Source organism: Polyodon spathula, chromosome 45, assembly GCF_017654505.1.
Source record: "Polyodon spathula isolate WHYD16114869_AA chromosome 45, ASM1765450v1, whole genome shotgun sequence".
Lineage (NCBI taxonomy): Eukaryota > Metazoa > Chordata > Actinopteri > Acipenseriformes > Polyodontidae > Polyodon > Polyodon spathula.
Window position 1 is genome coordinate 2645699 of NC_054578.1, and position 27063 is coordinate 2672761.

A 27063-nucleotide genomic window follows, 5' to 3' on the forward strand; every position below is an offset into this window, starting at 1 on the left:
TATATTTTCTCTCAGCGATATAGTAAACAGCAACCAATTTATTGTTCGCTCGTCATGTCGGACAGTCAAGCGCAGGAAACTGCCACAGCGGCGCCCGCTGACTCTACAGTCGCTGCCACTGCTGGGTGCCAAGTGATAAAAACCGAAATGGAGAAATGGTGAGTCTGGACATATTATTATTATTATTATTATTATTATTATTATTATTATTATTATTGTTTACTGGACATATACTATGTTGTTATTATTATTATTATTATTTACTTGTTATTAACTGGGAGGTAAAATCCTTTATTGCAGCCAGAATAAAAAACATAATTTTGCAAGACCGCTTTTCAGATTTTGATATAATGTGGACCACATAAAATGCTTCGTGTTTTCTTTGTTCAGCTTTTCCGAGAAAAGAAAAAAGCGAAACGTTGAAAAGAGTGATCTAGCGAAGGGCGTTCGGTCAGTGATCAATTAACAGGATGGGTTACTGTCAACAAGCCCCAAAGGTGAAAATTTGTGAGTTTCCCATGCGTTAAGTTACGAGGAAACGCTGTGTGCAGAGGATTGGTACAAATGGGCTCACATGAAGAATTAAGAAGTGGATTTTAGACGACTCCTTGTGTTGTTTTTTGTTTTTCTGAGGTCGTTTTTTTGTTTTGCCGTTGCATCACGCTGCATAAGCCACTGCGTTTGAGGTCTTGAGCAGAACAACAAGATTTATTTAGGTTTTTTTTTGGCAATACCTTTTAATAGGCTGAATATCTGTATCAATCGCACTAGCTGTGGGGATCACACAGGTCTCGTCTTCAGCTGAGAAAGCCAGGGTAAAGAAATCTTAATTCAAATCAAACACTTTTCTTTGCTTTTTTTGTTGCCATGTATGTTTTTCCATAAGTTGGCAAGAGAGCAGAGAGAGAGAGAGAAAAATACTGACCAAATACAGATTGATTGACCACGGTTTTGAAATTGAAAAGGGTCAACACAGAGCCACCTGGAGGGAAGGAGGCTGGCTCTAGTGGTTAGAGCTGAGGAGGGACTGGGAGGGGGGCTGGCTCTAGTGGTTAGAGCTGAGGAGGGACTGGGAGGGAGGCAGTGGCTCTAGTGGTTAGAGCTGAGGAGGGACTGGGAGGGAGGCTGGCTCTAGTGGTTAGAGCTGAGAGGGACTGGGAGGGAGGGAGGCTGGCTCTAGTGGAGCTGAGCAGGGACTGGGAGGGAGGGAGGGAGGTGGCTCTAGTGGAGCTGAGGAGGGACTGGGAGGGAGGGAGGCAGTGTGGCTCTAGTGGTTAGAGCTGAGGAGGGACTGGGAGGGAGGGAGGCTGGCTCTAGTGGTTAGAGCTGAGGAGGGACTGGGAGGGAGGCTGGCTCTAGTGGTTAGAGCTGAGGAGGGACTGGGAGGGACTGGGAGGGAGGGAGGAGGCTGGCTCTAGTGGTTAGAGCTGAGGAGGGACTGGGAGGGAGGGAGGCTGGCTCTAGTGGGTAGAGCTGTGCAGGGACTGGGGAGGGAGGGAGGCTGGCTCTAGTGGTTAGAGCTGTGGAGGGACAGGGAGGGAGGGAGGCTGGCTCTAGTGGTTAGAGCTGAGGAGGGACTGGGAGGGAGGGAGGCTGGCTCTAGTGGGTAGAGCTGTGGAGGGACTGGGAGGGAGGGAGGCTGGCTCTAGTGGTTAGAGCTGTGGAGGGACAGGGAGGGAGGGAGGCTGGCTCTAGTGGGTAGAGCTGTGGAGGGACAGGGAGGGAGGGAGGCTGGCTCTAGTGGTTAGAGCTGTGGAGGGACAGGGAGGGAGGGAGGCTGGCTCTAGTGGGTAGAGCTGTGGAGGGACAGGGAGGGCTTCACATTGAGAGACGGAGAGGTTTACGAGTGTCGTGATTTATATGACTACAGTGCAATTTGTTTTACAGCTGGTTTGTTTATCAAGCATTCAGCTGCACAGTCTTTTAGAAACAGTTTCGGAACCCCTTGGCTATTTTTAAATGCGCTAAAAGCGTTCTCTCGTGGAATTAGACACTTCTGGCTCAGAGCGTATGTTAAATACCCTGGTATTAAATTGCATCTCGCTTCAGGCAAGTTCGAGTCTGAGCAGCAAAACTCTTTAACCCCTCCTGCACCTGAACGGGACGGAGGGCTTAATTAGAAACTTTAGAACTTTGTTTTAGGGGTAACACTGAATAGCAAAGTGACAGCCAAGCTCAGAAAGTGGCTGTCGTGGAGTGTGTGCTTTCAGATGGACGGAAGTGCCATGGAGATTGCAATTATTAAATAAATCCATTCATTAATAAGGTCCTTCCCTCTCCTTTACAGCTGATTACGAATCAATGGCTTTTAAAAGCCAATCGGAAGCTAGCTTCCCTTTCATTCGAGGCGCTGAATTTTTACTGCCGTACTGAGGCTATAAACTGACAATGAAAATATTATTTGTATGGCCTCGTTACCAGTGTTTTGAATAGAAGTCTCAGTGTTTTCAGTGTGAATTCAGTGACTCGCGACTAGAAGTCTCTCTCAGTGTCTTCAGTGTGAATTCAGTGACTCGCGACTAGAAGTCTCTCTCAGTGTCTTCAGTGTGAATTCAGTGACTCACGACTAGAAGTCTCTCTCAGTGTCTTCAGTGTGAATTCAGTGACTCACGACTAGAAGTCTCTCTCAGTGTCTTCAGTGTGAATTCAGTGACTCACGACTAGAAGTCTCTCTCAGTGTCTTCAGTGTGAATTCAGTGACTCACGACTAGAAGTCTCTCTCAGTGTCTTCAGTGTGAATTCAGTGACTCGCGACTAGAAGTCTTTCTTGATCTAATAATATCCTCTATAACTATATCTGATAAACCATTTCAGCTTGAAGTTTACCACATTATTCCCGAGTTTAGTTTAATTAAAGCTGTAGAGACAGACAGACACAGACAGAGCCCCACAAGCTAGTTCAAGATGTCCCTTTACTACATTCTTCCAGTTTCTTTGCCCTTCCTCTTCCCTCTGCCCTTTCCACTCTCTGCCCTTTCTGCTCTCTCTGCCCCACCCCACCCCTATCTCTCTCTGCAGCCCTATGCTTCTTGCAGAGTGCTGACTCAAGCAAACAGGCACTGCCAGGCAGGAAGGCGGGGGGGGAAGAGACAGTTTGCCCTGGGGCTAACAGCAGAGAGAGATAAACAGGGCCGGGTCTGTCAGCTCATATCAGCACACTGGACTGTGAGAGAGACAGAGACACAGAGAGAGAGAGATGAGAGAGGGGGGCAGAAACAGAGAGAGAGAGACAGAGAGACAGCAAGAGAGAAACAGAGAGATAGAGAGGGTGCATGATAGAGACAGAGAGAGCTGCAATCAGACAGACGGTTTAAACAGTTAGAACTGCATTTTCCTCTGCCCACAGTTATAGTGAATAAACACTGCTCTGTGTTTTCAGACCAATATACCTCCCCTTCTGCAACCTTTCCCCATACTTTACAGTATATAAATTAGACAAATGTATTAACTATCATATGTGCTACCAGAAGTTCAGCATACAAATAAAATGGGAATTCACACAATAATTGTTGTTTAAGAAAATCCATATTTTAGCGGTGTTTTGGTACCACAGGATGCAGGCAATTCAAATGCCCTTCACTTTCTCAGGGCAGATCACACACAGACTGCAGGCATCTGGGTCCCTCTGTAAATGTGACTCTCCTTTAATCCCAGTGACGTGCAGGGTTCAGCAAGCCAGCTGTTGAATGACGTCAAAGCTGATTATCTTTTTTATATAGCAACATATATTTCAATTTCAACGCAGGTTTAAAAAAAAAAAAAGATAGTTTACAGACAGGTGGAACCTTATTTTAAGTCCAAGCAGAGTGAGGGCTGTGTGTGGCATGCTGTCTTGTTGCTGTATAATTTAGTCATCTTTAAAGTCACTACCCCTTATAGTGACTGTTTGGACTATAACTGTCTTGAAAACTGTTTATAAGGCAATGGTTCGGAGGTCCTTGAGGTCTCCCCCTGGTAAAGGCACGGCCGCGTGGTGCACAGGGGGGGGAGTCACACAGTCTGGGGAGCGCAGGGGTCCCCGAGGGTCTCCCCTGGTAAAGGCACACAGGGGGGGCAGGGGATGGGGAGCGGCAGGGGTCGCAGGGGTCCCCGAGGGTCTCCCCTGGTAAAGGCACATTCGCGTGGTGCACAGGGGGGGAAGTCGCACAGTCTGGGGAGCGCAGGGGTCCCCGAGGGTCTCCCCTGGTAAAGGCACGGCCGCGTGGTGCACAGGGGGGGAAGTCGCACAGTCAGGGCAGCACAGGTTAGGGGGTCAGTGATCCTGTTAATAAAGCTAATAAGAGGTGAGAGAATGGATTTTAAAGATGGTCGCAGCTCTCCACAGGGGAGGGGGTGTCGATCGGGCTGAATTACCATTCTGAGGGAAGAAACAGCTGCTGGGATTTGCTTGTTCTCCGCAGAGTCTTGAGGAAAAGCAGCGATCGTCACAAACCCAAGCACCTGTTTCTTCACTCGGAATGAGAAATCAGCCCCATCGACACCAGGGCACCTCAAGCTTATTTCTTTCACATGACAGGGGTGGCTTCGTATTGCTTGCTCTGAATGATTTCTTTGATTTTCAGTATTAAGAACAAAGGGGAAGAGAGCTGTACGGATTTAATCGAGGCGTACAAGGCCTGTTTAAAATCCCTGGGAGAGAAAGCATAAAACTCAGGCTGTATGGGTAAGTATTAGTAAATTACTGTGTGCGCGCATGTGTGCGTGTGCGTGCGTGCGTGCGTGCGTGCATGTCCAGTTTTATAAATAACTCCAGACATCTCAGCAGGAGAAACACCTGTTTCTACTTTCCTGGATTATTCTGCCACCTTGTGGTGTGTTTGTGTAATACCAGCCTCCACTGAGATGCTGTGTGAGGCTGTGTTATCCTGAGGGAATTATCTTTGGAAGCCTACATACATTAGGCAAGATGGTTTAGAAATAAAATGTGTGTATATATATATATATATATATATATATATATATATATATATATATATATATATATATATATATATATATATATATATATATATATACATACACACACACACACACATTTATATATACACATTTATATATGCCACAGGGTATTACTTTCTGAGGGCAAATTCAATTACAACTCGGTAGATTTTAACATGTTGAGCAGCAGTAGCAAACACACACACAGGGCAAGGGGGATGCAGCAAACTGTAACACGCCAGTCCTGCTGCTGGCTTAGGGGGTCTAAAATGCAAAATCTCTCTCTCTCTCCCTCTCTAGATCACTCTGAGACCTCCATCTTCCCATCATTCCTCAGCTACTTCCTGCACTGGATCGGACCATCCCATGTTGTATAAAGAAACGGGGGGGTTGGGGGCAGGTCCGAGTCAGAACCAGCAATAATCTGCTACCCCACCCACACTCCAGCTTCGCTTGGTTTCACCCGTACACAGAATGTTCAGTTGATCTCTGTATAAATATATGCATAGTTTGAGAGAACGTGAAGTTCTAATAAACTTGATAGGGATTTTAGATTTGCCTTCTTGTCTTTTTTTTTTTTTTTTTTTTTACGGCCGTAGGTGCAGAAAGACCGGCCAGGCTCTTTACCTGGTGCAGAAAGACCGGCCAGGCTCTTTACCTGGTGCAGAAAGACCGGCCAGGCTCTTTACCTGGTGCAGAAAGACCGGCCAGGCTCTTTACCTGGTGCAGAAAGACCGGCCAGGCTCTTTACCTGGTGCAGAAAGACCGGCCAGGCTCTTTACCTGGTGCAGAAAGACTGGCCAGGCTCTTTACCTGGTGCAGAAAGACCGGCCAGGCTCTTTACCTGGTGCAAAATAAATAAATAAATTTAGACGACTTTGAGCAGACTATCACAATATCTCATGGCTACACATGCAAAACAAAAAAGGAACATTGTGAAATTTTATTGATTGCATGCCAATTTCTTACAAATGGATTTTTCTTTTAAAGGCATTTCAAATGCACCAGTATATATTTCTATATATATATATAAAAATAAGTAATTTGAAAAGGCAGCGCATCTTTTGTAGATATGCAAGCATTTAAAAATGTACGTCGAAAAATGACATCCTATATACAGTACACTTATAAATGATTTAGGAGAGCCAAACTTGAAAAATTAAGAATGAATCTCTTCAAGACAGATGCTTCATTTTTAAAGGCAAATTAATCTGTCAAAGTGCAAAAAAGGCATCAGTAATTCAACTCATTCATCTGATGTGTATTTCCAAACATTATTGGTTTCACATTTACTAATATGAAAGTCATGGTCAATTTGATTAACAGACAGGGGTAACCAGGCATATTAACTGATATTAACTTATAAAACTGCTGTAATTTACAGGTTCCCTGGCATGCTTTTCCCAAGGTCACTCTGCATTTCCCAGAGTTTAGTCTGGTTGCTGTTTATTAATACGTTTTACTCCACCTCTCGATCTTTTACAATGCTTGCCTCTGCTTTCACTATGGGACATTTTTAAAGGGATGTCCTTCTCTGTGCTGTGATTGGATTGTGCGAGAGCAGAAGGGGGCGGGGCGAAGTTACGAGGCATTCCCATTGGTTGCGTGGAATTCCCCGAGGGCTGCGGTGTTGGCATAGATCAAGTTCTCGTAGATGTTTTCGTCGGGGTTCTTCATCTTTCCCTGGATGGTGTCAAGCATGCACTGGTTCAGGAAGATGTACTGGGACTAGGAGGGGAGAGAGATGGGAATGAGAGCCTTACTGTGGGACACTTTTGTAAAGGTTAGTTTACCCTGCTTTTTAATATGCTTTACTAAACCTCTGTGCTTTACAATGCTTCCCTATTCTTTTTCAAACCACTGTGCTTTACAATGCTTCTCTATGCTTCACCAGACCTCTCTGTGCTTTACAATGCTTCCCTATGCTTTACCAAACCTCTCTGCGCTTTACAATGCTTCCCTATTCTTTTCAAACCACTGTGCTTTACAATGCTTCTCTATGCTTCACCAGACCTCTTTGTGCTTTATAATGCTTCCCTATGCTTTACCAGACCTCTCTGTGCTTTACAATGCTTCCCTATGCTTTGTGCTTCATTACACTGTGCTGTGCTTTTACTACAGGACTCTCTTCTGAGAGTCTCTTGAGATCCTTTCTCTTGGGTCTCTGCGCTGGACCCACCTCTGTCTGGACCATGAGAGGCCGGTGGAGCCTCATCTTCTGAACGAAGCTCTGGATCCCCACAACCTTCTCCCTCTCTATCTGCAGCAGGAGGGAGTCGAGAGCAATCAGGGTTCCAGTGCGCCCCACTCCAGCACTGCAAGAGAGAGAGGAAACGTGGAGCTTCTGAAAGGTAGCCTTTTTGCGATTCAATGCCTTTTAAACCTGTTTTACTTTGAAAAAAAGTCATTTTAAACAGCGTGTGTAAAATAAACGGCGCGTTTGAAAATAAATTGGACCCGACGCGCCTGACAAGCGCTGAATAAATGGACTGAAAAGGGTTAAATATTGCCGTCTATCTCATGAGGTTTCCTGGCTGAATATCAGTGCCACTCTGTCACAGGTGTCGTTTTGTGACAGTGCTGGGATCACAATCCAGCACCTGCAGTGTACGAGGGCCGGACCGCTCCCTTCCCGATCGTCCAGGAATTTTCGGACCAGAGCCCGGAACTGGATGAGGGTGGCCGTGTTATCCGGAACACCGTGATCCGGCCAGGCGGTGAAGTGGAACTGTTTGACCGTCCGGTATTCCAAGGATTTCGTCTAGGGGGAGGGGGGAAACAAATGGAAACGCAAGAAGAGAAACATTCATTATTATAACGTACTTCTTTTAAAACCCTGTCTCGGGTTAATGCTTAGATAACCACTACATTACGAAAAACTAATAAAAATAATAAAAAATGTATAAATTATGGTTCAAGCGCGGGTCTCTAGTCGTTTTTTTCCTCCGGAAAAAGCAGAGAAAACCTTTCAATGGCCAAGTGAGACCGACAGGAGCCGAATGAAGCCAAAACAAAGGACGTATCTCATAACCCCATGCACTACAGAGATAACACGGACATAAACAAAGGAGATAGCTGCTTCTGCAGCCAGCGCTCAGAGAACATCACAAAGCTTTTTGAGGTGTTACAGTAATAAAATAATGACTTGGATCGCATTATTGAGGAGTTTGGTGATAAAACGAGTGATCAGGAGAGGATTTATCAGTGTGCACGTCTATAAAGAGGTGTGCGAAAAATACAGCGAACAAGGGGTGAGGCTTGGCTGGAGATACAGTACTGAGTTTTGGTGCGATTCAGTGCCTTTTGAACCTGTTTTACTCTGGAAAATATATATATTTTAAACAGCGCACATACAATAAATGGCGCGTGTGAAAATAAATTGGACGCTATAGGTTAAACCTTAAGACAAAAAAGTCAGGAAATCATTTAAAAAAAAAAAGAAACAATAATTAAATTAACTTCAATGGTGCAGCTTGAAGCCACAAAAGCCACGAAATGCCAAACCACCCATAACTCAGCTGCATAGACACCGGGGTGTGAAGGGCAGGGTGGCATTCAATATTAAGGGGAGTGTGAAAATGGCATGTATTTTCAAATCTTTGCAGCAACACCTTTCACAAGGAAAAGCTCCACTAGACAATGATAATCAATTTGCTGTTGAACATTGTTAGTATGCGTTCACATTTTTTCGTTAAATAAGACTATTCCACTGAATGCAATTTTAAACAAGGAGAGGAAAAGTTTGCTCTCTTGACGGCATCTCTCCTTTCTTTACTGAATTCAGACGCTCACGTGTTTGACAGTAAAATCCCGGAGAGTCCAGTCAGGCAGCTTCTGTTCAGAAGACGTGGTGACTGAAATACATCCGTAGGTGCAGGGAGTGTAGTCTAGAGGCCAGTACTGCTCACACTTCACCTGGGGAGAGGAGAGGAGACAGAGGGGTAAGAGGAGAGAGAAGGGAGAGGAGGCAGGAGAGAGGAGGGGAAAAGAGAAGGAGAGAAAGAGAGGAGTGAGAGGAGAGAGGAGAAAAAGGAGAGAGGAAAAGAGAGAGGTAGAAAGAGAGAGGAGGGAGAGGAGAGAGATCAGAGGTGAGAAGGAAGAGAGGAGAGGGGAGAAGAATAAGGAGGCAAGTTACAAATCAAACAGCCAGATTAGGCTGTTTAAAGAACAGCTGATTAGACAGAGTGAGGGCAGTGTCTGTGGACAACAAGCAAAGAGGACGACAAGTCAAGGGGTTTGGGGGTTCAAGGTACAGGTTGAGTTTGGGGTTAGGGGTTAGAGTTAGGATTAGAGATAGAGTTAAGGGTTGAGGTTAGGGGTTAGGGGTTAGGGGTTAGGGTTAATGTTGGGATTGGGTTGGGGTTAGGGTTGAGGTTGAGGTTGGGGTTGGGGTCAGGAAATTTAAAGAAAGTCAAAATCCATCCCAAATTAAATTCTCCATGCCGCATTACTTCTACACTGCAAGTTGATTAGTACAAATACATATCAGAAGTACATTATAAATTAGGGGGGAAATCGTGGGTAACAAATTGGGCACTCTAAAGGAGTTCTGATAAGGGATGCGATTTCTGATTGGGTGTTTGAGTTAGGGATGCGATTTCTGATTGGGTGTTTGAGTTAGGGATGATTTCTGATTGGGTGTTTTGAGTTAGGGATGATTTCTGATTGGGTGTTTGAGTTAGGGATGCGATTTCTGATTGGGTGTTTGAGTTAGGGATGCGATTTCTGATTGGGTGTTTGAGTTAGGGATGAGATTTCTGATTGGGTGTTTGAGTTAGGGATGCGATTTCTGATTGGGTGTTTTGGAGTTAGGGGTGATGGATGGAATGGCCAATCAGGCTGCAGTTTGATGATATCACTCCAGGACTCACTTTTGAATTCTCGACGCAATTGGTCAGCATGACGATGGCCTCCACCTGGTTCTCCCACGCCATTCGCCAGAAGTCTTCCACAGTGTTGGGCAAGGGGCCCTGAGCGGCGATGAACTCCTTCGCAGTGTGATAGCCCTGTTGAGGGATTCGTTGCAATGTTTTACAATAAGCGTTATGAAGAAGACTCAAATAACAAGTCTAAAGGCTAAAACTGCTCTTGTCAAGACTGTATAGGTGGCTGAGTGGACAGAACAAAGGTGGAAGTACAGAGGTGACTTGCATAATATGAGAACGGGGTGATAGTGATGGAACACAGCAACTGTTTTGTAACCAATTCGCTTTCTACACATAAGGGAGATAAGTAGCTAATAAACGCTCTGAGAAGTAAAGAGATTGTTGGGCTATTCGGGAGATGCACAATGACATCCATCCCTCCTGTGGTAAAAGAGGTCTCCATACGGTCTAGAAAGAAGTGTCTTTCCGACTCGACTAACAGACTTGCACTCTCTCTATCTATACATCTGAACAGCCAAAACATAATCAATCTATTAAAGACACGCTACCGGGAAAAACAAAAGCAATTAATTGACAGATACAATTGTCACAGCTGTAACTGTTTGAAACTCGATGACCATTGCATTGCGTCTAGAGGAATAATCTCAATAACCGTGTGTTTCTGTATTACTGAGAATCTCTGAATGCTGAGCCTTGAATGTAAGTATAATAAATGTGATGGAATTGAATGTACTCACTGTTGTCAGGTATCAGTAATAACATGGATATTATATTATATTAGAGTTCCACAATCCTTACTATGGTAAAAAAAAGGAAAATGTGCTCAAATCATTTGGTTTCAATTTCAAATAATCATTTATTATTTTTGTAATGTGTGCAATGCAGCAGCGTGATCTATTTTGTGTTACCGGTAAAAAGAAAGGGCTCCAGGTATTCATTTGGTTTTACTGCTGTGCTGTATACTGTACAGGCCTACTGTACAGCTTCTTATTTTACACAATGTAATGTGTACAGAGAACATCATGCTATTTCAGCACAGCGAGTTATACATTTAAAATGGACTGAGCGCTATAAATGTATAAATATATAAATGCCTAAATGTTTTTTTCAAATCAGACACCTCGTTATTTCAGCCAAAATTTCTATCTCCTGATGTGTGCAGTTTAGGAACTGTATATAGACGTTACTTACTATATACACGTTACTTTACTAGTAATCAATTAATGAAGGATCATTGTACTCCAAAGTTTGTTTCCATTATATAAATACCAACTGAAGGAGATGCACTTACCGGCATGAAGTTTGCATTGATATAGTCTGAGAATGGATCTCCATCAATAGCACTCAACTTAACACGACACCAGTCATCTGAAAGGAAAGGGGCCACAGTATGAGAAACGATCCAACGACTTCGTCACCCAGAACTGCACTGGATCAGAAACTCCAAACCAGAAGAGACTGAGAAAGTCAACCAGAAGAGACTGAGAAAGTCAAGTTAGCAGAGAAACGTTTTAATGCCTTCGTCACCCAGAACTGCACTGGATCAGAAACTCTAGACCAGAAGAGACTGAGAGAGAAAGTCAAGTTAGCAGAGAAACGTTTTAATGCCTTCGTCACCCAGAACTGCACTGGATCAGAAACTCTAGACCAGAAGAGACTGAGAGAGAAAGTCAAGTTAGCAGAGAAACGTTTTCATGCCTTTGCTTAGCGGGTAATACTTACATGGCAGGACGTTGGTAAATCTGTTCTTCCCTCGATTCTCCGGTAGGAGGGCAGCTTTGCTTGTCTGCTCAGTGCCAACCGCTCCCAAACTCTGTAATGATAAAAAAAATATACGATCATGCATCAGCAGCATTACAAAGCTTTTTAACATACATTTATAAAAGGAGATTTTGAAAATTATTTTTTCATTGCTTTGACCTAGAATTTTAGGATTGAGACAGAGAACTCTAGAGCTCTGGCTGTGGTCTTGTATCACAATACAAATCATTTCAATATGTCAGTTCAGCTCCCTGCCAAAGTGTAACAGAGCCAGTGTCTCTATAGCAGAGCCAGCGCCACCTAGTGATTGGACACTTGAGATTGCCGGCAAATCACTGGCTGTGCACTAGATGGTGCTGGTGCTTACTAAGTTCAAAATGTTCTATTATATCACAAAAGTCTACCAAAAGCAATAACAGTAGTACAGTATCTTCTTAGATTTTGAATTGTCACATTTTTTAAATGTTGTCAGTTTGTCATTAAGAATGTGGGAAAACGAGAAAGTGCTATTAATTCAATATGTTAACATAACATTATTCAGCAGGTTACATTTGACTATGAAACAACAATATAGTGAGCATCAAAAGAAATGCATCACTTATATTGGATCAGATTCACTAGATGTGATCGGAAAAATGACAAACTCTGTTTCAGAGCAGGCACAGTGACTCTTTGTAGTGCTGATTAACAACTGACATCACGAAGATGCTGCAGAATGATCCGTCGATCTCGGGCAGGTGTTGTGACTCTTGGTCTCCCGGTTGGTGGCATGTCATTGACAGAGTGTGTCTGGTTACACCGTCTCGTCAGGTTTGAAATCGCTGGTGTGAGAACTCAAGATGGCGAGCCACAGCCCGCTGCCCCAGTCCAGCCTCCAACATGCTGATCGCACGAAGGCGCCGCTCTCTTGACAGACACGGCATGTTTTTTTTTTTCTGTGATTTTTTTTTTACTGCTTTTATTCAAGCTTGCAATTCAACTGCTGCAATCACTCCATATCCAGCGTCCAATCAACTGCCTCACTAATCAGGTGATTAAGAGCTTCGGTCACAGTCGCTCCAGCGTGTCGTGGGCAAGGAGGAACGATCGAGCAATTCAAAAGAAACCAAAAACATTTCGTCAAGGTCCATCATTTATAGACCTTTTTTTTTCTGAAAATGAATGTGTTATAATAGTGATAAGTTTCATTTGATGCTCAGTACAGTTCATTCTATAGGGTGATGCAAAATGTTTGGCCATAGCTGTATCTCATTACAATTCACTAAATGGTTCTTGGATGAAGAAGGTGTTTTACAGTTTGTAATAACACATACCCTCTCGTGTCATTTTAGTTGTTTTTTAACAACAAAGTCCATCATTAAATCATTATTTCACCTTATAATGCATAGAAGTAGCTAATCTGGACCATCAGGTATATCGTGATGCATACTGTATCATGACCTGCATATCGTGACATTAGTGTATCGTTGCACCCCTATTGAAATATGGAGTAATTTACATTGTGCAGGCGAGCCCCTCAGCTTCTCAGGACCATATTGATGGAGAGATCGTACCTGATATTCCTCTGCAAATCCAATATCAGAGTCTGCCTGCTGTCTGTGGAAATAGTCTGCAAACTTACTGACTTCGATCGGTCTGAAACACAACATTCAATGACAATTAGAAGGCGAGTACACTTGTCTATTGTACGCGTCTGCTTGTCTATCACTTCAAGTATTATCTCTTTTTCTAACCGACTTTATCTAGCTATCTGTTTCTTCAGTGATCAGATCTCAAATCTAACTAAAATATCCCACTAGTACCACGTATACCGCCGATCGATCGATCTATCTATCTATCTGTCTATGTATCTGTCTGTTTGTCTATCAGATCTCAATCAAAGCTCACTCTCTCAACAGCAAACTCTACAGAGCTAGATTGCCCAATTTTTACACCCAATTTTCTCCCCAGTTTAGCCTGTCCAATTCCCTCACAGCTCAGGAGAACTGACAGTCAGTGGCTAACCTCCAAACCAATCAACTCATTACACCAGGGAGCTCCATAGCAATGAGCTACCACCCCCTGGAGGACAAAGGCCACCCCTCTAGGTGTCTGCTTGAGCAGCCTGGCCAGTAGATGTCGCTGTAGCGTGGTGACTCAGTAGTAGTTTTAGTCTCCCTAGTGCTGTCTGAAAGCGTGGCTCGTGCAAAGAGTCATTTCTCTAACCCAGAGCAGTCCACGATACAATGCAAATGTTTTGCTAGAACAGCTTTCCAAACTGCGCATGGGAGAATAATAGAATGTAATGTAAAAATAATAGAATGTTATTGACTTACTTCATCTTCTTACATGCAAATTCCAGAGCGTCGTCATCTTTGGAACTAGAACTAGAATTGAGTCAGGCCGAGAGGTGAACAACAACATTGAAATAACAGGATGTGATTGCACAGATTCAGAAATCCAGCTTTAAGGAGTTTTTCCAGAAGCAGACCCCGTGGTTTATTATGCATTCAGAAGCTGCTCTTCAGTTCTAGCTGCACTGCCGTGGTTATTGTATTGTAGAATTGGTACAGCCCTGTCTAGGACTACAGCTCCCAGCATGCCTCTGCACCCGTGGCCATGGTGAGGGATGCTAGGAGAGGTAGTTCTTTAGCTCTGCTGTGGTCTTGTGTCACAATACAAATCATTTCAACACCTCAGTCCAGCTGCCTGCCGTAGTGTAACACAGCCAGTGTCTCTATAGAAGAGCCAGTGCCACCTAGTGATCTGACACTTGCAATACACTGGCTGTGCACTAGATGGTGCTGGTGCTTACTAATTTCAAAAGGATCTGGCCTGCTTTACATCTGTCTATTGCAGGCAACTAGAACTGAAGAGCAGCACCTGAACTAATTAATTCAGGTTTTAAAGTCCTTTCAGCTCCCGCTAGTGGTTGAAAGGAGACAATACTTTAGTAAGCCTGGTTAATAATGCTGTGAGCACAAACAGTAACAGAGAATGACAGAGGACACACACAATAGGATATTGAACAGAGTGGAGTCCAATATCTCTATCAAACATTGATTATAGTGTATTTACAAACACTACACAGACACACACAATAGGATATTGAACAGAGTGGAGTCCAATATCTCTATCAAACATTGATTATAGTGTATTTACAAACACTACACAGACACACAATAGGATATTGAACAGAGTGGAGTCCAATATCTCTATCAAACATTGATTATAATGTATTTACAAAACACTACACAGACACACAATAGGATATTGAACAGAGTGGAGTCCAATATCTCTATCAAACGTTGATTATAATGCATTTACAAACACTACACAGACACAGACAATAGGATATTGAACAGAGTGGAGTCCAATATCTCTATCAAACATTGATTATGATGTATTTACAAACACTGCAAAGACACACACAGGCACACATTGATGCAGCAGTAAAAATAGCAATAGAGAATGAGAGGGGACACACACACAATATGATATTACACAGGAGGAGTCCAATACCTCTATCAAACATTGATTACAGTGTATTCACAAACACTAACACACACAGGCTGACACACAGACACAGACACACACACACACTGGTGCAGCAGAAAGAACAGCAATAGAGAATGATGCAGAACGCACACTATATGATTCTAAACAGTCAAATCTTGATATTAAGGACAGTCAATGGACCGACAAAATGCATATTCGAGGGGTGGTCTTAGCTGAAACATTCATTTAATTTTCTTCTCTCTATGGAAACTGCTTTAGATTACTCTGGTATTTTCTAAATCAAACCATGCTGTGTCCAAGTGTTCAGATGGGGTGGCCGTTTCACAGCATGCTGGGCTCACTGACTGTGGCCAAACACCCCTTTATAAAGACAGACGGACGGACAGGTGGTCAGACGTACCTCAGTAGGTCAGGATATCGTCTCAGGATGAACAGAACGAGAAAGACCACGAGGCAGATGAGCATTAGAACTCCAAACACAGCGCCGACGATGACACCTGCAAACAAATACATTAGTGATCATCTATCTCTGTCTATCTATATATCTATATAGTGATCTGTCTATCTGTTTGTCTGTATTTATCTGTCTATATATCTATCAATCAATCTACCTATATGTCTATTAGCTAATCTTTCAGTCAGTCTGTATCACTTCGCAATCAAACGGAAATATCCCACTACTGACACCAGTATACTGTCAATCTATCTGTCTAGCTATCTTTTCATCTATATATCTATCAGTCAATCTTTCAATCAGTCTATCAGGGAAAGGGGGTGGACACTTCTATTAGTTTAGTGAGGAGCCAGACAGTAGTCTTGTACTATAAGAGCAGTGAAAGGGGTTGATTAGCAGAGCCTTACCCGTCGTGTCAGTTTGGCACCGAATCGAAACGGCTCTGAAGCTCCTCTTCTCTCCAGACACGGTCGTCACCGAGATGGTGTAATACTGAGCCGGGCTCAGCCCGTTGATTCTCGTCTCAAACTGGACCGGCTCGCACTTCTCTACCTTCATTTTGTCTCCATTGGACACGTCCACTTCTATCGCCGTCCAGTGTCCAGCAGGGTTACCCCAGTTCAGCAACAGACTGTAACCCCCAGACACTGCAGAGCACTGGAGAGAGCTCACCTGAGCAGGAACTGGGGATAGACAAGGAGGGGGCTTAAAGGACTGATCGACATTCATACTGAGACCTCCAGTATCCCAGCATGCCTCACTCTCTACCCTCTCTTGGGCTTGTCTAACCTCCCTCTCTCTGGTTACCTAGTCATGTTGTTGATGCTGAATCACTGGGATCCTTTAAGGAACCACAAGGGATGTATCTAGATAGAAAAAGTGCATCGCTAACAAGGGGAACAGAATGACTTCCCCTTTAAGAGGGGACTTGATCGAGAGAATTGTGGGATACTTGACCGAAGTTTTTAAAGTTCTTAAAAGGAGTTGACAGTTAACCCGAAGCAATACTCTAGGGACAGAAAACAGGCCCAGAGACACACAGTGTGGAAATTAAGTGATGATAAATTTATAACAGAGGGGAGGAGACACATTGGTTCCTAGGGGGGAACGAACATTCTTGTTCCAGAATCAGATTTAGGACAGAGTTAAGGAGACACTTCTTCATACCGAGAGTGGTGAAGGGGTGAAGTGGGTTACCAAGAGTCACCAAGGGTTTCCTAGCCACGTTGTTGAGACAGAATCACTTGGATCCTTTAAGACCAAACTTGATAATGCTCACGTTCAATGTCGTCAGAAAGACTTCTAGTGGAAACGATTGTCACTGGATTTTCTTTTAGTGTTTCTAAATTCAACACTATTGATGGTTCAATAGCTCTGGACCCAAGACCCGACTTGACCAGAGATCAATCAGCTGCTCAGAACAGTTCTGATGCTCTTTCTCAGGATCTGTCCGTCCGACTGGATTCGGCATCGTCCTGAGGTAGGGGGTCCCCCGAGTGTCCCCAGATTTAGCTGTGCTGTTTATTGTCAGTTCTTTGTCCATCTTTCTCGCAGCACTGTGTCCAGGGATCAGTCTCCAGGGCATGGATTTAAAACTCAAAACCTTTCATTAAGACTGTGCTGAAACTCTGACTCAGAATTGCCTTTAACCCTCACAAGGACTCGTCGGAAAACTGACTTTCCTGGTAACCTGGGATCCAGCATATAACTAACAACTGGAGTAAATGAATGAACGAAAATGTGTATGAACACTTCATTTTGCTTTTCCTTTACTTCTACCCTTCGTTTGGTATAACGTGCTGTTTATGCAATGCAAAGGGGATAAGTCAGTGGCTGCTGCAGAGTCACGTTTTTTGCCAGGATTTGAAGCTCCTGCTAACAAGCCCCTTTCTCTAACCACTGGACCACCAAGCCCCCTAAGAATGAGTATCAGTACCGCCCTGCTTCCCACAGTGGCCCTCCTTACCTGTGAGAATAGACAGTGACACTCCCACGCTCTGTGCGTCTCCAATCTGGGATTGCACTCTTACACTGTACAGGGATCCTGGAATCAGGGCTGTCAGAGAAGCAGAGGTCTCGTTGATAACCTTCGATTCGTTCAGATCACTGCTGGACCAGCTGAGCAGGTATGTGTAGTTCTGATAGTTCACATCACTGCTCGGCGCTGACCAGCTCACAAGAGCAGTGGTTGTGTTCTCGCTTGCAGTCAGGTCTACTGGAGCACTGGGGTCTGCATTGGAGGCAAAGTCAACCTCACATTACACTTATTACATTTTAAAGACATTCTATTTTCACCAGCAGTGAACTATAAAATAAATCTTAAAATAACAACAGACTCTGAAATGTTCTCTTCTTGTCCTGGACCTGTCCTGATCATCAGCAGAAATATATTTCCCATCTTTTATGCAGCTGGGGTCTTTTTAATTGATGAAATTGACTAGAGAATGTGACAACGCAATTTATTTTCAGTTTAACACATATTATATTAGATTTTTAAATATTTGTCACATGTAAGGTTTGCTGTGTCAAAGCGCTCTCTGAATTTATGCATTAGCCATAATCCTAACTAAAAGTAACAGGATTTTGCTACCTGTCCGAAAAAATAACCGTTCCAGTTAAAAGTTACTGAAAAATGTAATCGGATTACAGTTACAAGTTACTGAAAAATGTAATCGGATTACAGTTACAAGTTACTGAAACATGTAATCGGATGACAGTAGTCAGTAGTTAGTAGTTTCTGTAGGTATCCCATACACTTACTTGTGTAGGTTGAAAGACATTCAGGGGTGCTCCTAGTGTGTTCTGGGGTCACAGATTCTATGCACAAGGTGTATTTCTCCCCTGGTTTTAATTCATTAGCAGTGTAGCTGTTCTTATCGGTTGAACTGGGGGCAACATTCTCAAGAGTTACACTGTACTGATATTGAGCAACTCTTGTGTTGTTTGGCACAGTCCAGTGGTAATTGATCTGATTGGTCGATTTGCTCATTACTGTAATATCACTGACAGGGGACGGGTCTAGAAAGAAAAAATATATGTCATTAAAAATGATGATGATCGTATTTATTAATATGCTTTACCAGACCTCTCTGTGCTTTACAATGCTTCCCTGTGCTTTACCAGACCTCTCTGTGCTTTACAATGCTTCCCTATGCTTTACCAGACCTCTCTGTGCTTTACAATGCTTCCCTATGCTTTACCAGACCTCTCTGTGCTTTACAATGCTTCCCTATGCTTTACCAGACCTCTCTGTGCTTTAAAATGCTTCCCTATGCTTTACCAGACCTCTCTGTGCTTTACAATGCTTCCCTGTGCTTTACCAGACCTCTCTGTGCTTTACAATGCTTCCCTGTGCTTTATTGTTTCTTATACTGGTAGCGTACTTGTGGTCCCATTTGTATATACTGGTGTCGAGTCGTTCCCATCAGCAATGGTTGTGACTGTGATGATGTAGAGGCAGCCTGGGTCAAGCTTCTCAATGACAGTCGAGTTAACATTTCCAATAATATTTTCAATATGTGTATCATTGTATGAAACCCTATATCCTTTAATACAGCCCAGAGTACGATCCCAGCTTACTGATAACCCAGAGGTGCTCTTTGGACTGACTTGAAGGTTTGTAACTGGAGGGGCATCTGAAAAAGAGAGAGAACATCATCAACCTTTAAAGGAGCGCTGACCATCTTTAAAATCCATTCTCTCACCTCTTATTGGCTTTATTAACAGGTTCACTGGCCCCTCCCTTTAAAGGAGCGCTGACCATCTTTAAAATCCATTCCCTTACCTCTTAATTTCGTGAGTGCTCCATGATTTTTTGTACAAACTTCCATGGCAAAATCCAAGCCCTGACTAAAATCCATCAAATTTCCCACTTCCTGTCTTTCTCCAACAGGGGGCAGAATATACAAGTTCAATTCTTTGTGTTCAACAAGATTTCAAGCAGAACTTTTTTCTTACTGAATATTGTTCTCATCTCCTTTTGTAATCTTGTAATCTTTCATTCACCTTAAAGTAGATGGAAAGCTAGATCTAAAAAAAATATTATCTGCTATCAAGACTACAGGACCGATCGCGGGGTACCCTTCTACTGCAACAGCTACAGGGCTGCAGGATGGTTCAGGGGTACCCCTCTATTAATAGCTACGGGAATGATCGGGGGTACCCCTCTATTGGAATGACTACAGGACTGCAGAATGGTTCAGGGGTACCCCTCTATAAACACTACACTGGTCCTGTTGAATATAAACAGATTGACTTACTGAGAGACTGTAGTCAATAGGGATTGCAGAGGAAAGGATCACACCATTCATTTCAATAGGGATTGTAGAGGACTGGATCACACCATTCATGTTTTACAATGCTTCCCTATGCTTTACCAGACCTCTCTGTGCTTTACAATGCTTCCCTATGCTTTACCAGACCTCTCTGTGCTTTACAATGCTTCCCTATGCTTTACCAGACCTCTGTGCTTTACAATGCTTCCCTATGCTTTACCAGCCCTCTCTGTGCTTTACAATGCTTCCCTGTGCTTTATTATTTCTTATACTGGTAGCGTACTTGTGGTCCCAGTTGTATTTACTGGTGTCGAGTCGTTCCCATCAGCAATGGTTGTGACTGTGATGATGTAGAGGCAGCCTGGGTCAAGCTTCTCAATGACAGTCGAGTTAACATTTCCAATAATATTTTCAATATGTGTATCATTGTATGAAACCCCATATCCTTTAATACAGCCCGGAGTACGATCCCAGCTTACTGATAACCCAGAGGTGCTATTTGGACTGACTTGAAGGTTTGTAACTGGAGGGGCATCTGAAAAAGAGAGAGAACATCATCAACCTTTAAAGGAGCGCTGACCATCTTTAAAATCCATTCTCTCACCTCTTATTAGCTTTATTAACAGGATCACTGACCCCTCCCTTTAAAGGAGCGCTGCCCATCTTTAAAATCCATTCTCTCACCTCTTATTAGCTTTATTAACAGGATCACTGACCCCTCCCTTTAAAGGAGCACAAGTCTTTGATAAGGGCACACATTCCTTATTTCGGGTCTGATACATGGGTGTTTTCAGTGTAATCTCCTGTCCCAAAGCCTGTGTCCTGTAATCTCTTGCAGTTGATCATTCTTATTAGCAGGGGATGTGTCTATTAAAAACATTGACTATGAGTCTGTACATCTAAGGATATCAGAGAGAGAGAGAGAGAGAGAGAGAGAGAGAGAGATACAAAGCTGTACAGGAGAATGAATTGTTGTAGAATGAGGTCACCTCAGGGTTAGGTAGAAGAAGTCTTATTTAGAGCTCTTTTGTTAGAAGACTGCCACACTCTGCCTCGGAGATTGGTAATTACGCACATCAATGGCTTTTTCATATTGCATGAGGATATCGCAGTTTGACAAAGCATTAATATTAATCTCATTCACCGGCGGCACTGAGCGAATCATTCTGGGTTAAAACACAAACTGAGACTCCCACCAGCCAGCCAGTTAACAGCAGCTTTATTTTGCATAGCGCCTTTCATAGCGGATCACAAAGCGCTTTACGAGATAGAGAGGAACGACGTATAGATATTGAATAGGACACTTACTCAGAGATCGTGAAATATTACACAGTTTATACTGGTCCTTCCAAACTGATACTTCATAGGTGCACCCTGCTGGTAAGCTGCTGATAATGGCTTTGTCTTTTCCAATTGTAGCTCTGTGTTCTTCACCCTGCCCGGATGCCGTTACGTTGTTAAATGCAGGAGTGACGTCCACCTCTATAATTGTCTCGTCAACTCTCCAGTGTAGGGTGTTGCAATCTATTGGGGCAGCTGAGAAAGAAACATTGAAATAAAAGATCCTGTTAGCCTGTTCCACCACGAAACCAGTAAAGCTGATCTCGATCCCAGTATCATACTGGGGAAGGCTCCAGCTACAGTCTGCAGTTACTTCACACACTCCCAGTACTGGCCCTGGAGAGAATGAATACACAGTTTTGCACTTCAGTGTCTTTCTGGATGGTTCTAATGAAGAAAGAAAGAATTAATCCAGCCCTGGCTTAAAGGACTGAGCTAGAGTCTGGGGCCTCCAGTATCCCAGCATGCCTCACTATCTATCCTCTCTCGGGCTAGTCTAACTCCTCTCTCTCTATACCTGAGCAGGAACTAGGGTGAAAGGAGAGGGCTTCAAAGACTGAGCTACAGTCATGCTGAGACTTCCAATATCTCAGCATGCTAATCTCTCCCCTCTGAATTGTGGCATATTGGCTCACACCATTCATTTCAATAGGGATTGTAGAGGACTGGATCACACCATTCATTTCAATAGGGATTGTAGAGGACTGGATCACACCATTCATTTCAATAGGGATTGTAGAGGACTGGATCACACCATTCATTTCAATAAGGATTTGGTGGGTCCCAGTTGAATTATACAGAACGCTGGTTTGTGGAGAGGCTTCTTTAGACAGGTCGTATGTGTTTTCAGATTGAGTGCAGGAGCTGCTCTACACTTCTAGCTGCCCTGCCAGAGACCAATCTAGCCTCATCTTTATATCAGCGATAGCGCCATCTAGTGCGCATCTAGTGTATTGCCAGCAATCCCAAGTGTCAGATCACTAGGTGGCGCTGGCTCCTCTATAAAGACACTCTGGCTGTGTTGCACACGTTATAAAACAGAATACTTACGAGTGGGGACTCGGGTAGTTGTAGTCATGTGTGTAGTTGTGTCATCTACTGGAGTCGTTTGTTGATCCTAAAACAAAACATAACATTGCCTGTTAAAGGAGCGCTGACCATCTTTAAAATCCATTCTCTCACCTCTTATTAGCTTTATTAACAGGATCACTGGCCCCTCCCTTTAAAGGAGCGCTGACCATCTTTAAAATCCATTCTCTCACCTCTTATTAGCTTTATTAACAGGATCACTGACCCCTCCCTTTAAAGGAGCGCTGACCATCTTTAAAATCCATTCTCTCACCTCTTATTAGCTTTATTAACAGGATCACCGAGGAGCGCCCATCTTTAAAATCCATCCTCTCACCTCTTATTAGCTTTATTAACAGGATCACCGACCCCTCCCTTTAAAGGAGCGCTGACCCCTCTCCCTCTGTCTCTCCCTTTCTCTCTCAATATCCCGGTATCTCTTCTCTTATCTATGCGGAACTAGATTACACATCCCAGATTTCTGCTCCTATGATGGTGCGTCATAAAAGAAATGAAGCAAACATTCATATTTCAACCGCTGTGCGCTGACCCTTCCAAAACAAAACCACTTCGTCACACCAGAGTTGTAATTCTTCTTTTGTCATGTTTGGACGATGTTTATTAATGAAACGTCTTTGAGACGATATTGAGATCAGGAGGTTGCTGTGCTGTGTTGAAACGCGTGTAAAGCAAACCGGCACCCAGAACAACGCTGCCCGCTTTCTATGGATTTCTACAATGCGCTGCGCAGCACGCTAGACTGGATGCATATTAACGAGCATAACCAACACACACACTCAGCTGACCTTTACGTCTACACGAGAAAGGAGAAGTTGTTTGGTCAATATAACCCTTAAGAGCAACGAGGAAACGATCCCTCTGCTCTGGTCAAATATTAGCTTGTGATTTACACACACACACACTGAAACCCACTCCAATTCGACAAAAACGCAACCGGTAATGTAGCAATGAAAAAACAGCCCTAGTTTCCAAAGCCTTCTTTGAAATCCATTCGCTTTAAAAGTTAATGTATTGCTTACATGTGCCTAGGAGGGTGGCAACATTTTGAGACCTGTAGTCTGCATTATTATTATGGTAATTAACAATCTATATTTTTATATAGCACCTTTCATAGTGGACCACCATCACAAAGCGCTTTACAAGATACGAAGCTAGGGTGTGTTGAGGAGGTTCAGTGACTCGCTCAGGGTCACACACAGGGTGAGCTGGGATTTGAACCCGGGACCATCCTGGTTTCTTTCCCACTGCACTACACAGCCTCACTATACATTAAAGACATTTCAATGAGGAAAAAAAAAACACACACACACAATATGATTGTGTGCTGGGACTAATATCTTGCCTATTTATTGATTTCTTTAATTATTTTTGTACATGTATTTTTATTTTTATCTTTTACCTCAAATACACACAAGATAGTTTTTTTTTTTTGGTTTTGTTTTTTACCCCTAACAACCTCACGTTATCTTTTCTTTTGTAATTAATTCACGAGTGTAAAACAATACCTCTCTTGCTTCCTGGATACTTTACAACTTTAACAGTGTTACACTGAGGGACTTTGATAACGTTTTGCAGACTAACAAATATTCACACGCATGTCTGAATCCTGAACATATATCAGAACATGAACACACCGTAACCCTAAAAGACTACAACTCCCAGGAGCCTCTAGGGCTGAATCGCCTCGGTGCATTTGAGGGGCGTGTTAATTTCATTGTTGTTTGAGTGTTTGTGGTTAGTGTTGTGTGCGTGCGTACACAAACTGATAAGTGTGTTTTTGAAAGGGTGAACTGCTTGGGGAAAAAGTTTCGCTAGTGCTCCAAGTTTTGAGCTAGGCTTTAATAAAATGTATCCTAATAAGCTCTAAAAAACGTGCCGTTCTGGTGTCTGGATCCAGACTTTGAAGGGCTCAGCACTATTTCATGTATTATGCTGCTATCCTGTATTCTGCTCTTTCCACTGTATTTAATGCACTATTTCATGTATTCTGCTCGTTCCACTGTATTTAATGCACTATTTCATGTATTTTGCTGCTATCATGTATTCTGCTCTTTCCACTGTATTTAATGCACTATTTCATGTATTCTGCTCGTGCCACTGTATTTAATGCACTATTTCATGTATTCTGCTGCTATCCTGTATTCTGCTCTTTCCACTGTATTTAATGCACTATTTCATGTATTTTGCTGCTATCATGTATTCTGCTCTTTCCACTGTATTTAATGCACTATTTCATGTATTCTGCTGCTATCCTGTATTCTGCTCTTTCCACTGTATTTAATGCACTATTTCATGTATTCTGCTGCTATCCTGTATTCTGCTCTTTCCACTGTATTTAATGCACTATTTCATGTATTATGTTGCTATCATGTATTTCTTTCCACTGTATTTAATGCACTATTTCATGTATTCTGCTGCTATCCTGTATTCTGCTCTTTCCACTGTATTTAATGCACTATTTCATGTATTATGCTGCTATCCTGTATTCTGCTCTTTCCACTGTATTTAATGCACTATTTCATGTATTATGCTGCTATATGCTGCTCTTTCCACTGTATTTAATGCACTATTTCATGTATTCTGCTGCTATCCTGTATTCTGCTCTTTCCACTGTATTTAATGCACTATTTCATGTATTATGCTGCTATCATGTATTCTGCTCTTTCCACTGTATTTAATGCACTATTTCATGTATTATGCTGCTATCCTGTATTCTGCTCTTTCCACTGTATTTAATGCACTATTTCATGTATTATGCTGCTATCCTGTATTCTGCTCTTTCCACTGTATTTAATGCACTATTTCATGTATTGTGCTGCTATCCTGCTCTCTCCACTGTATTTAATGTATTCTGTATTGTGTGTTTTTACTGTATATCATGTGTGATGCATTTCTCTGTGTTTGTAGTATTATGGATTTTCTTGTTGCTGCATCTTGTGAAGCGCTTTGTGATGGTGGTCCACTATGAAAGGCGCTATATAAAATAAAGACTGATTGATTGACAGTTCTAGTTGATCTTTCTGGACCTTACAGCAACAGAAATATTGTTTGATATTGATTTTGTTCATTCAAGTGTTTGACCTGCATAACGCAGGAAGGTTTTTTTTTTTTAAAGCTCTGGTCCGGCTCTAGCATTACCTTACAATGCTTTCTGCTTTATTACACTGTGCTGTGCTTTCTCTACGCGAGAATTTAATTTTCAGAGCGTTACAAAATCTGGACCGATCCAAAGTTTTAACAGAAAGGAAGCAATATTTACTCACCGAAACATGAAGGTGTGTGAACAGGAGAAACAGCCAGAGCAGGAAATCCATGTTTCCAATCCAGAGATTTTTTTTTTGATCGAAAAATCCAATTTGCGTCGGTCTCTTTGTCTGTCTGTCCTTCACAAACATCTTGTTCATTTCTTACATTCTTTCACCCTTTATTGTCTCTCTCTCTCTCTCTGTGTCTATCTGCCTCTCTGTGTGTGTGACTCTCGCTCTCTGTCTCTCTCTGTCTCTTCTTTCTTCTAACGCTATCTATTCTTGAGTCTAATTTTTACTGAAAAGTGAGCCCTCTTCTCTGATTTCGATTCTGTTTTTTCATAAGGAAGTGTCACAGGGAGTGACAGATCGAGAGAATGGACTTTAACCTCTGATAAGAAATGAGGAACGCTGATAATGGAACAAGCGATAAGACTGTGGTAGAAAAGGAGAGAGGGAGAGAAGGAGAGTTTTAGGAAATCCATTCACTACACAGCTCCTAGAATAACTCTCTGAATCTCCCCTGTCTGTCCCGCACCTCCATTCGCTACACAGCTCCTAGAATAACTCTCTGAATCTCCCCCGTCTGTCCCGCACCTCCATTCACTACACAGCTCCTAGAATAACTCTCTGAATCTCCCCTGTCTGTCCCGCACCTCCATTCGCTACACAGCTCCTAGAATAACTCTCTGAATCTCCCCTGTCTGTCCCGCACCTCCATTCACTACACAGCTCCTAGAATAACTCTCTGAATCTCCCCCGTCTGTCCCGCACCTCCATTCACTACACAGCTCCTAGAATAACTCTCTGAATCTCCCCCGTCTGTCCCGCACCTCCATTCACTACACAGCTCCTAGAATAACTCTCTGAATCTCCCCTGTCTGTCCCGCACCTCCATTCACTACACAGCTCCTAGAATAACTCTCTGAATCTCCTGTCCCGCACCTCCATTCACTACACAGCTCCTAGAATAACTCTCTGAATCTCCCCTGTCTGTCCCGCACCTCCATTCACTACACAGCTCCTAGAATAACTCTCTGAATCTCCCCTGTCTGTCCCGCACCTCCATTCTACACAGCTCCTAGAATAACTCTCTGAATCTCCCCCGTCTGTCCCGCACCTCCATTCACTACACAGCTCCTAGAATAACTCTCTGAATCTCCCCTGTCTGTCCCGCACCTCCATTCACTACACAGCTCCTAGAATAACTCTCTGAATAACTCTCTGAATCTCCCCTGTCTGTCCCGCACCTCCATTCACTACACAGCTCCTAGAATAACTCTCTGAATCTCCCCTGTCTGTCCTGCACCTCCATTCACTACACAGCTCCTAGATGTGGAGTTTGGAAAAAGACACACAAAGTTATCGCAAAATCATGAATGTTCTAGATAAAGTTAAACCAACAGTGTAAATTCCTCACAGAGAGAAGAACGTGGAAGCTGAGTCGTGTTTAAACGAGAAGGTATTTTTTGTTTGTTTTGTTTTTATACAATACATGGACTAGCTACCAGGAGGTTTACCTAAAACAGCAGGAGGAATTTTAAACAAGTCCCCTGTGCTTCTAAATGCGTTTCCCC

The 27063-nt window shown here is 43.1% G+C and overlaps 2 protein-coding genes and 1 long non-coding RNA gene across 4 annotated transcripts in view; 1 reads left to right on the forward strand and 2 right to left on the reverse strand.

Moving 5' to 3' along the window:
* LOC121305919 (receptor-type tyrosine-protein phosphatase H-like) overlaps positions 1-27063 on the reverse strand; it is a 364307-nt gene that overhangs the window by 331675 nt on the left and 5569 nt on the right. The gene's annotated exons all lie outside the window — the stretch shown is intronic.
* On the forward strand, positions 7-5490 carry LOC121306011. Its single transcript, XR_005948130.1, has 3 exons — positions 7-158; positions 4563-4663; positions 5239-5490. It is a non-coding gene; the product is annotated as an uncharacterized LOC121306011 (long non-coding RNA).
* LOC121305918 (receptor-type tyrosine-protein phosphatase H-like) lies at positions 5747-25936 on the reverse strand. Of its 2 annotated transcripts, none has more exons than XM_041237577.1 (18): positions 25505-25936; positions 22203-22269; positions 21120-21347; positions 20095-20346; positions 18921-19172; positions 18298-18555; positions 17504-17767; positions 15945-16220; positions 15484-15580; positions 13901-13951; positions 13139-13220; positions 11547-11637; positions 11116-11192; positions 9810-9944; positions 8731-8853; positions 7539-7699; positions 7118-7253; positions 5747-6666 (listed from the first exon to the last, which is right to left on the reverse strand). In XM_041237577.1, exons 1-18 carry the CDS (start codon positions 25643-25645, stop codon positions 6520-6522), a joined length of 2838 nt encoding a protein of 945 aa, XP_041093511.1. In that variant the 5' UTR covers positions 25646-25936; the 3' UTR covers positions 5747-6519. The 2 variants fall into 2 exon arrangements, with proteins under 2 accessions (XP_041093511.1, XP_041093512.1); XM_041237578.1 differs by lacking the exon at positions 25505-25936 and adding an exon at positions 22558-22594.